This window comes from Phragmites australis, chromosome 15, assembly GCF_958298935.1.
Source record: "Phragmites australis chromosome 15, lpPhrAust1.1, whole genome shotgun sequence".
NCBI lineage: Eukaryota > Viridiplantae > Streptophyta > Magnoliopsida > Poales > Poaceae > Phragmites > Phragmites australis.
This window is the reverse complement of record NC_084935.1, coordinates 4,578,829-4,590,919: the sequence shown is the minus strand read 5'-3', so window position 1 is coordinate 4,590,919 and position 12,091 is coordinate 4,578,829. Positions and strand designations below refer to the sequence as shown.

The following is a 12,091-nucleotide window of genomic DNA, read 5'->3' as shown; positions in this document are numbered from 1 at the left end:
ACTTGAAGACAAATGAAACATGGGTGATACATGGGTAGACTGTAGACTGTTTATACATAAAAGTCAGTACATACGTACATCGTCTGATCATCAAAGGACAAAGCAGAACAACATACACCACCACTGAAACGTCACGCTCCTAGCTAGCTCATGACAACCAAGACCACAGATAAAGATACAATATTACACACCATCGTACATACACAGTACAGGAAGTATATTTATTACTGGAGTCTGGAGCAGCACGTATGCAGTCGGATCATGGCTTGGCCTCTGGCACCGGGTAGTGGCTCTCAGGCTTCGGTGGCAGCTCAGGTTCGGGCAGAGGCGGCAACTCATGCTTGGGCACCTCCGGCACGTGTGGCAGCTCTGGCACGGTGGGGTGCGGCGGCAGTTCAGGCTTCGGCAGCTCCGGGTGCGGCAGCTCGGGCTTCGGCACCTCCGGCACGGGCACGGCAGGGTGCGGCAGCTCGGGCTTTGGCACCTTTGGCACGGCGTGGTGCGGCAGCTCCGGCTTTGGCACCTCCGGCACAGTAGGGTGCGGCAGCTCAGGCTTTGGCACCTCTGGCACGGCGTGGTGCGGCAGCTCCGGCTTTGGCACCTCCGGCACAGTAGGGTGCGGCAGCTCAGGCTTTGGCACGTCTGGCACGTGCGGCAGCTCGGGCTTTGGCATCTCCGGCACGGTGGGGTGTGGAGGCAGCTCAGGCTTGGGCAGCTCTGGCACGATGGGGTGTGGTGGCAACTCTGGCTTGGGCAGCTCCGGCACGGTAGGGTGCGGCGGCAATTCAGGTTTCGGAATCTCCGGCACGGTGGGGTGAGGCGGGTACTCCTCCTTGGGCTTCGCCTCCTCCAGGTACCGTGCCCCGCTGCTCCAGGAGCTGCAAGAGAGCAGCAGTGCCATGACAAAGGCAAGGGAGGACATGGTTTTCTTGGAAACCATACTGAATGGCTTGTGCTTCTCAGTTCCGATCTATGTTTATCTGTATGAGCTGGATCTTTATTTGATGTTGGGATGGCTGGGAGAGAAGAGAAGCCTGGTATTTATAGCGCTAAATGAGAGCTTTCTGCATGCATGCATGTGCATATCTGTGGTTGCAGGAGTCTTGTGATCTTTGGTGACTGGTAGGTCATCTGCATTTTTTCCCCTGAGACCTCTAGGCCATCTAGCCATCTGCATTTTGACAGTTGTTGTTTGATTTGGTTCCTCGGAGATCTCAACTTGTGTAAGGTTTAATTTGTTGGGAATACGAGACACGAGTGATCTGGTTGGTGAATGCATCACCCTTTCCTTAGCTAATAGTCTATTGTTAGGGTACTACCTAGAACGGGTATTTACAGATAGATTTTAAACAATATCACGGATGGTTATATGTTTTGTTTTGTAAAAGTGTTTGTGATATCGAGCTTATTACATACAGTTTCAGAACCGTCTGTAATACACTTACACACATACAGATTTTCTCGATAACCGTCTGTGCGTAGTAAGAGTCACAGACGGTGTTTGGTTAAACCCGTCTGTGGGTTTTGTTTGAATCCATCTGTGTTAATTGTCACTAACGATTTTTTTTTAAAAAAAACATTTGTTTCTCCATTTCCTTCTATAAGCAAATTTGCTTCCTGGCTGGGGGAAAGAGTCACACAGATACATACTTTACGATTATCAAATTAAACACATTGACACATTATTTAGAACATTGATTACACATTGTTCAGAATACAAAACATAGACATTTACATATCACAAAAGTTAAGAACATCACACAGATGCAAATCACATATTGTTCAGAACATATAAACCTAACTAGCTATACATCATTGGTCGATCGACGCCGTATTCCAAAAGGATGAAATGATTGATATCATGGCGACGCTGTCTTCCAAAAAGACGAAAATTGATCGGTAAACTTGGGTCGATCGACACCATTTTTCAAAAAAAATGAGATCATCTCAACCTCCTGTGTTTCAGCACAATGTCAACCAAAATATCATCTTCAATTAGCAGCTCGCAGTCATCCGGATCTGGCTGCACCTTGACTATCTCACACATGAGCCAAAACCAAACTAAGTTGCTGCCAAACCGTCAGTCATGGTTCAGCAAAAAATGGGCATTCAAGCATATCTTGCAGTTGATAAAAATATCTCCATTCTAACGAAAAACAATGAAGAAATTTCCATCTGGTAGAACAAAATGGAGAACGCGGTTGACGGCGTATACAGGGTCGACAGAGGGGGCCTTCACATCAGCGAAGAAGATGAAGTCCACCCTGCTGAAGTCGACGCCAAGCATCTACGCCGTGAATTGCGCAATTGCAGATCTACGACAGAAACAAGGTTGTGCCATTAGTTGACAGATCGAAGCAATGAAAACATAACAAACTCTAACTAAACCGCGAAGAAAATCATATGATACTCACCTCGGTGCAGTGAAAGGGATTCGGCCCTGCCAAGATCTCGCTTCTCCGATACTGATGGCAAATGAGGACGTAGAACACTTCTTGCTTCTCAGTGCAGTGAAACACTTGGATATGACGAGTGAGGAAGAAGAACACTCCTCATCGCTTTGTATTGAGGAGAGACGAGGGGTTGTTTGTGTGGGAAGCCAAAAGAGTCTAGGGAGATGAGCGATTTGTGTGTGTTGGAAGCAAAAAGAACCAGGAGAGGCGGGCTATCAAATTTAAAAATGTTCACAAATCTTTAAATACAGACGGGTGTTTATAAAATCCGTCTGTGTCTACTGAATAGACACAAACAAATTTAAAAAAAAAACCCGTCTGTGACAATATCACAGACGGATTTTTCTAAAAGCTATCTGTGTCTGTATGATTAAAATAAACTGATTTATAAAAATCATATGTGAGTTCATTCACACATAGACGTATATCTTGTTACAGACACATCTATCTTAACAATCGTCTGAGGATATTTTATCTGTAACGGGTCCTAAGAAACCGTCTGTGACATATCGTCTACTTTCAATAATTGTATGATAGTAGGGTAACTTGTGTCACATGTGCTACACATCTCCATGTGGTTAGGCTACCGAATATATACTGCAAAGTGAAACCGTGCATGTGAAGAATATCAGGTAGCCAAGATACATAGACCATGTTTGGTGCAACTTATTGCTGCCTTCTGTTTCACAGAAGCTATAAACTAAAACATACATGTTGGCTTATTGCTAGCTTTTGAAAAACTGAAAAAGCTAGTTTCTGATGAAATAAACTAAAAACTAATAAGCTGACTGATAGTAGCTTTTCTAAAATTCTGGTGTGCTGAGAACTTAAAAATTTCTCATAAAAACCAACAGTTTTTGACATAAGCTTTAAACAGTTTTCAGCAAAAGCTCGTAAGTTTCAGCTATGCGAAATAGGACCATAGCATATAAGCGTATGAGATCTAGAATTCCATTTGTGTACCTAACATGTGTTTTTTCTTCTCAATGATGGGCAATATGCCTAGCAACTATTTTTCGAAGACAAAAATGCTTCATGAAATACTGCAACTGCCAAACACGCCATTGTTTTCTTAATACCGCAATAAACTGTGCTTTGATATACTGTAGTACTTCATACATGGTACTTCAGAACTGTAGCTTTCATATACTGTGGCTTTCAAATATTTGACATTCAAACAGGCCTAAGCTGGCGAAACGATAGGTTTTGGTACCTCCGAATAGAGTTGAAAATGACGAGTACTCTAAATAAGATAGTGCTTGCGACGAATAAACAAGCTTATATCTCTACCTGACGTCCTGGCATGCTAGTACACCTCGCAAGAGTCTTTGCAGGGATCATCGATCTGGCAATAAAAATGATCGGTCGTTCAGCTGCTGCGTGTGGTAGTAGGTTCTGGTCGTTTTTCGCTCTCCTTTTTAGTGGCTAGCCTGTTAATTTCCGGTGCCTGAGAGTTTTAGTCCAAGTGAGCTGATCCGGTTGATCGATCTCCAAAGAGCAGGTGATCGATTAGGTTAGTGATGGAGTGCTTTCGCGTAGGAGCGTACAGACGTTAGGTGGCAGTATTGACAAAATATACAACATACCGAATCTATATTAAAAAATAGATAACATATTATCGTATTTATAAATATAACATATGTATTCGGCACTTTATTCATCGAAAACAGATTTTCGGTACACTGTGTATCAAAAAAGGGACTCGGGTGTACATGTGTGCCGAAAACTATTTATCCTATATATTTTCAGCACATCGTGTACCGAAATTAGATATCGACATATCACATACTAAATACATTTGCTCTATCTGTAAATACAATATCATGTTATCTATTTTTTAAATACAGTCCGGTATATTATCTATTTTTTTATTTTTGTCAACATTAGGTCACCAACGCACAGCATGGCAATGTACATACTACCTCCGTTTATTTTTTACTCGTCCTTTAGCATAGTGACATGATCTCCAGCAAATAAGTCTGACCATTCCTTTTCATAACTACTTCTAAGTAAAAACTAATAAAAAATTGATGACATAAAAGTAGTTTCAGATAAATGCACTAGTATCATTTTTATATACTTAATCCTAATAATTTTAAGTCTACTAATAAACAAATATTTAAAATTTGACTGTATATATTTTAGAATAATATCTATTTAAGAACAGATATATATGCGAGCTCTCGTTCTCGTCAAGAACACTGACACGTCGATAATGAAAGAACAGTCGTGTGCGAATATTTATGTGACATATCGGCAAGATAGTTGTTGGGATGCAACATCGAGTTGAAAATGAGCGCAAGTCTACCATATATGTTGAATTTGCTGCAGACGCTTGCTTCCTTTTGTTGCATGTTTGGTTTGTGGTTGATAGGCTCGGCATGGCCTAATCTCGGAAAATTGGAGCACGTAGCACACAACCGTGAACCGCCCCACCTGATGTACTTCGGTACGGCTCTGCAATTCCAAGATACTACCATGTAGCTTGCTAAGAATCACGGACAGGATTCCTCTGGCGTCACGCGTTATCACTTACGCATGGTATCGGGTTCATATCTCAGTAACAATGTTACGGTGATTTTGACATCAGGAGATCTAGGTCCAAGAATCACATGTATTACTTTTTTTTTCCAAAATAAGTATTGTTTTAAGTTACCTACAATCAACAATTTCATGCTTTAATTATAAATTATTTTTTATGTATTGAGTTTGGATACTTAAAAATGATATAGATATATTTGTTTCAAAAAGTACTTTCATAATATTATACTTTTACTATGTTTTATCAACATATTATAATAAAAATTAGTAGTCAAAGTTATATTTTAGAAACCACATCGATGTTTAAAACGACACTTATTTCGTATGGGAGGGAGTACAAGTTAGTCCTGTCGGACACACGGCTATGTCTACACGAGCATCTCCAATCGCCGGTTGCGGCGCCCCTTTCCTGCTTCGGTCTAGGCGGCTAGCTGGACTGTGTTGCGCCGTGCCAACACAAGAAGGGACGCATTGATGCTTGATAGGAGTATGACCCCTTCTTCCAGCTCACGCTCATGCTCTGACGAACCTCCACGCTGGTGCAACAACCAAAGAGCGTGGCGAGGCCAACGACACCACGACCCACGACTGCAAGGCTATGCGCGGCACGGGTGAGAGAACCCGCCGCGCACACGGGCTCACCATCAAATTGATGGCCGCGGGCCAAGCCAGGGTAGTAAGCGCCTAAATTACCAACTGGCGCAGGAAGTATGTTTCTTTTTGCGCACGCTCGTCCTTGGTACCTAGGGATGGAAACGGATCAGATACGGATTGAATAGTCCATTTTTCATATTGCTATACATATTTTAATACAAATATGAATACAAATCCAAATATCCTCTAATACGAATACGAATCGGATAGTTAGAATCTGAATCCGCATTCAAATATCTACTCGATCGGGTTGTATGTAAATATCCTACAGCTTTAACGACAAGAATTTTTATTTTAGTACGCAAAAAAATCATTCACATATGAAATTACTGAAATTACCAAAATTTTAGAAATTTCGTTCGAAATTCATGTCGGAAATTAAAATTTTTGATCAAATTTGACTGAAATTTGTTCTAATTTGATTGGATCGGATTATATAAATTTCGTTCACCCCTGAAATTTCTAAAACATTAGCGAAATTTGGTTCCCTGGTTGACGGATATGGATATCATCCATTTTCACATCCAAATTCAAAGCAATTCGGATATCCAAATTTGAATCCGAATATTAAAACAAATTCGGATACATTCGTTTTAAAAACAAACACGAATACAAATATCTATATTCGTGTTTTGACAAATACAAATATCAGATAATTTAGATACCTGCTATCCATTTTTTATCCTAGCCGTCCCTCCTATGGTTCCACCGTCTACGGTGTCCCCATCTCCGGCGACTCGCCGGGAGGCGACGGCCCGCTCTGCGCGCGGAGAATTTTGGTGCAGGTACTGTTCCACTGCATGCTTTCGATTTCCTTCCGTTTCGTCGTTTGTGGTCACGTGATCCTGGGGCTCGGGAGCACGGGTGGAGGAATGCTTGAATCTTCCCTGGAATCTTGCGCTGAGCTAATTCTGTCGCATGCATGGTAGTAAATTATCATTCAAGCCTGTCATTACAGTATTCACGGTAATTGATTGGTTTGCATTTGTGCATTAAGCAGCAAGCAAAGGTAGCTAATTAGATTGCTTTGGTTAGAGACATTGGGTGTTGCATGATCTGGTTTTTGTTTCTTTTAAATAAGAGATAAGTAAAATGGAAAAGTTGCGGTCTTAGCGCAACACAAAAATAATCCTCTACTCGTGTTTGTTTGAGGTCTTGTGTGCCTTCGGCTGTCAGTTGACATCAGTCTGTGTGCTTGATCCTTCAAGATGTCTGCAGGATGACACTTCTAGTTCTAGTCATACTCCACCGTGGCGTGTACTAAACTACGACGACGATATATGCACGCCGCGCGAGTTGGTAGTGCAACGGGTGATGCCAGAGAGCAGTGGCTCGGAGTCGTACCCTACACTAACACGCTCGAATTACGGGGATTGAACGTTCATGATGTAGGTCATGCTCGAGGTGTGTGGCTTGTGGACGGCGGTGGTCACGGGCACATCTGAGCGCGAGCTCAACATGATGGTGCTAGAGGCCATTCTCCGTGCCATCCCACCGGAGATGATCTCCAAACTTGCGATCAAGCCGACCGTGAAGGAGACATGAGACATGGAGAAGACGATGAGGCTTGGCATGGACCGTGTGCGCAAGGCCATGGCGCAGTCGTTGTGCACGTAGTACGAGGCGTTAACATTCAAGGATGGCGAGGCACCAATGACTTTGTGATGCACCTCATTGGCCGTGTTAGAAGCCTCACGGTTCTCGGGGACACAGTTGACGAGAACAATGTGGTACTTAAGTTTCTCACCATTGTTTCGAAGCACTACTCTCAAATCGCTCTCGCAATTGAGATGCTAGTGGACCTCGACACACTCTCTATCAAGGGGCTCGCTGGCCGGCTCAAAGTGGCCGAGGAGCGCCACGAGGTTGACACCGAGGAAAACTCCGGAGGCAAACTACTCCTCTCGGTGTAACATAACATGGCACGTGTGTTAGACTAATAGGAAGGTCAACCTCACCAAAATTATGAAAAATCTTTCTGGTGAAGCACGGAACCAATCATAGAGCATATGAAATTGACCATCGCAGAAGATAATTCATAAATTAGGATTACAATATAAATTATAGCTAGGCAAAATTAAGATAACTTAGAATATACCATTACAGGAGACCATATCACAATACATAGGCCATATTTGGCATAACTTCTCAACAAAAAAGTGCTTGTGCTCCCAAACGGCTCACTTTGGGCAGCTTCTCCTGGCAGCACTTCTCCTCATTGCACTAGAAGCGAAAAGCGGCCCGGCACCTGTTTATTGGGCAAGTCAGTGGCTTTTGCGGAGCCCTAAAATGAAACTATCCACGTAGTTTAGAGGAAATTATCCGCAAATGCCATTGCTATACCCCTGTCACCCCCTCCCTCCTACCCCGACTCGCATTACACCGGACCCGCGTTATGGAGATTAGGGTTTCACTGCTCTCCACCCCCGAACCGCCACTCTCCACCGCCTCTCTGTCGCCCCTCTCCCCCATCGAGCACCACCCCTATGAGCTTCTCCCGGAACCGGTGCCACTGCCCCTGTTTGCCGCCCCTACGAGCTTCATCAGGAATCGGTGTCGGTGCCCGCCTCGCTGCCCTTGAGGTATGCGCCCACCCTCCCTTCTTTCCCCTCTCTCTTGCATGGTGCAATTGGGCACTGTCTAGATGGATTCTTGTTTGTGTATTAAATTTATTCTTTAGTGATGTGATATTGTGAGAGGTCCGCCTATGAGTTGCAATATGGACAATGCCTCATGGAATTTTACTGGGCAGTATTGACAAAATAGACAACATACGAAACCTATATTGTAAAAATAGACAACATGTTGCCGTATTTACAAATATAGCATGTGTATTTGGCACCTCATTCACAGAAAATGAGTTTTCGGTACATCATGCACCGAAAAAGGGGGGTCGGGTGTTTTCGGCACCTCATGTGCCGAATACGGCTCTGTGCACCATATTCAGCACATGAGGTGTCGAAAATTGGCTGTATACGATACATGAGGTGCCAAATACGATGTACAGTGCCGGCACATGAGGCACCGAAAATACCCGGGTCGTGCCGCTTTGTCGCCTCTACAGCATGTTTTTCTTTCAGTGCCTTGTGCCGTGTGGTGCATTGTTTATTATCTTAGAGCTCATAAAAAAAATTGTTCTAACTATTGCATCATCTAGCATCGCTATTGCTACCAAATGGTAGAGCAGCGCACTCAAGATTCAAAATTTCAATCGATATAGATGAGACTGTAGCTTGCGAAATTAAACGTGGGACACTCCTTGCAGAACTACTTTTACAAACTTCTTTAATTATATGGGATAAGGCAATAATAGCAAATAAACAATGTTTTGAAGCTCTCGATAAATCCCTTCGAGATATACAAATTCAAATAAACCCTGATGCAAAAGAGTTGCCATTTGGAGGAAAAGTCATTGTACTAGGAGAAGATCTACGACAGATCCTACCAGTAATAGAAAATGGATCAAAATCACAAATAATTGATGCTACAATTGTCAAATCGTACTTGTGGAAATATGTTCACGTATTAAACCTGACAGAAAATATGCGATTAAAAAATAAGTGCTCAAACACCCATGAATACATTGAAATACAAAAGTTCAACAATTGGATTCTCAATATAGGAAATGGCCTCATACCAGCAACCAAAAAGGAAAATGAAGAAGAATCGACCTCAATAAATATACCACATGATTTACTCGTATTCACAAATAGGCCAAAAATCCCAACAATTGTTGATGCTATTTACCCAAATTTTGCACAGAATTATTTAGATCCAAACTACCTAAAAGAAATAGCAATATTAACCCCCACAAATGAAGTTGTTGATGATACAAACTTATATATGCTAACATTAATACCAAGAGAAGAAAAAGAGTATTTAAGTGTAGATTGTATTTTCAAGTCTTTTGATACATGCAATGATGATGATGTTTTGTATCCAGTCGAATACTTAAATACACTAAGTGCAAATAATTTTCCTCAACATAAATTAGTACTGAAAATTGGTGTACCAATTATACTACTAAGAAATTTAAACCAAAATATTGGCCTATGCATTGGAACAAGACTAATAGTCACTAACCTTGGAGATAATGTTATTGAAGCAGTTATTATAACCGGCACAAATATTGGGGACAAAATTTACATACCAATGATAAATCTTACAATGAGAGGCCAAAGATGGCATTTCTTATTAAACAGACACCAATTTTCTATAAAAATATGCTATACAATGACTATAAACAAGAGCCAAGATCAAATTCTAAATAATGTAGGAGTGTATTTAAAGAAACCAGTATTTACACGTCGACAACTATACGTAGCAGTATCACATATTACTTCAAAACAAGGACTAAAAATATTGATAGAAAATGAAAATGGAAGCTGTGACGATATAACCAAAAATATTGTATACCGTGAAATTTTTAACTACATATATAACTGTAGTTTTTGCAGATGAATGTCAACTTACTATCACAGATTAACCTAGCCAGATTATCTGAAAAATATTATATACCGTGAAATTTTTAACTATACATATATAACTGTTGTTTTTGCAGATGAATGTCAGCTTACTATCACATATTAACCCAGCCAGATTATCCTGGAAGATATGTGTACGAGTCTCAACAATGTCGGAATGCTATGGCAAAGATGATGGATTTCTAAAACACCTGGACCTGGTTACAATTGATGAGAAGGTAAATATTTCTTGCAGTCTATAACAGGGGCAATATAGTACTGATCCCTCACAACAGCACACTGAATTTTCCCATTTTCTAACATTAAAAACTAATCTTATTTGAAACAGGGAAACTCTGTGTGTGGAAATACCTCCCGATGCTGTGCCGCTGCTAAAAAATCATCTTGGAGAAAGAAAGGTTATTACCATCAGAAAATTTACAGTTGAGAAGGCAAAATCGAAATACAAGGTGCTACCAGGTCCATATATGATGATAAACCAAACAGAAGGACAGAGATCTTTTCTGTAACCTCACAGCCCGAATCATTTCCCAAATATGTGTACACATTGACACCATTCGAAGATTTGGAAGAGAACAAAAATAAACCAGACAAATTCCTTGGTAATGTACCTTATTGTATTTTCCCTAACCTATTTATCTACATAGCACTGGTTTCGAAGTGATTACTGCAACTAAGTTTTTATCGTCTGCTTTACTTCAGATGTCATTGGAGAAATAAGATCTTCGGTAACATCTGCTATTCTGTAGTAAATTTTGTAAGGAAAAAAGGATTGCTTGCTCTACGTAATACTTAATACTTATATTGCTAAATAATTACTTTTTAAATTACAACATCCTATTGCAATAGGCAACATAATTATCACTTCCTGCAAATTCATATATACTCCTAACACATATATGCTATCTTTTTCAAGACTGTTTGCTACTTGAGTCAAAGAATCCAAACTGAACATATGCAAGCAAACCTATGAAAATAAAAGCAATACATGGCTGTTAGTGCACATAGAATGGAGGACGGAAGGGGCTATAAGAACTATACATTGCTCCAACAATAACGAAGGCGCCCTGTTGTTTCATTGACTTCAGTTGTGTATGTCTGAACAGAACATCATATAATTATCTACCACTTTATTGGGCACTGCATATCTATGGCTAGCATATCTTACAACCTTGGCAGCAACAGATACACCTCTGTCAATGAAGTATCGTCCAATCACTTACCACATCAAAATCTCATAATCAGAAATATGGTGATGTAGTATACCTACTTAAATTATATTGGCTATTATAGCTACTTCTACAGCTTGTTTATGTGCAGCGGACAGATTTTAGAAATTTCACTATGGGGTCCAAGAGCTACAGAGTTCAATGGTGAGACAACTTACAACACGGGGCAAGATCAAGCTATTGTTGCCATCTTTGTTGAAACTATATACAAGGGATATAAAGGCATAGAACCATTTCTAAGTGGCAGTACTGCCTGTCGTTGGTATGTCAACAATGGAGAAATTCAAGAAATTCATAATTTTTATAACAGGTATGTTTCAATACACCATACAAGAAGCTAATTTAGTACACTACCTCTAAAATGGACTTCTACAATTTATATGTCACTATTCTAATTATTATTACAGCTTACCAGAAGAAGTTGATCCGGTGGAAAAGAGAGAGCTAAAGGACAAATTACCAAGTAAGATTAGACATTCGTATAACACATGTAATTATCCATAAATAACAGAAATGTTACATATTTCATTTCTCTGTTTGTAGAAACGAAAATTATACAGATCTTGCCTTTCAGCATTTCTCTTTGAATTCGGCGACAGGTCAATATCGCGCGCCAACGGACGCTATGTTTCTAGTATTATACTAGTTTGGTACTCTTGTATAGATAAAAACAATTGAAAAGACCAATAAAACGTTTGCGAAATTGGATGTATTTTTGCCACTACAGTTT

The 12,091-nt window shown here is 40.7% G+C and overlaps 1 protein-coding gene across 1 annotated transcript; it reads right to left on the bottom strand.

The window, feature by feature from the left end:
• Positions 1 to 27: 27 nt before the first annotated feature.
• On the bottom strand, positions 28 to 1,004 carry LOC133892681 (protein PELPK1-like). Its single transcript, XM_062333582.1, has one exon. The coding sequence runs from the start codon at positions 938 to 940 to the stop codon at positions 260 to 262; it is 681 nt and encodes a 226-aa protein (XP_062189566.1). The 5' UTR covers positions 941 to 1,004; the 3' UTR covers positions 28 to 259.
• Positions 1,005 to 12,091: the final 11,087 nt, after the last annotated feature.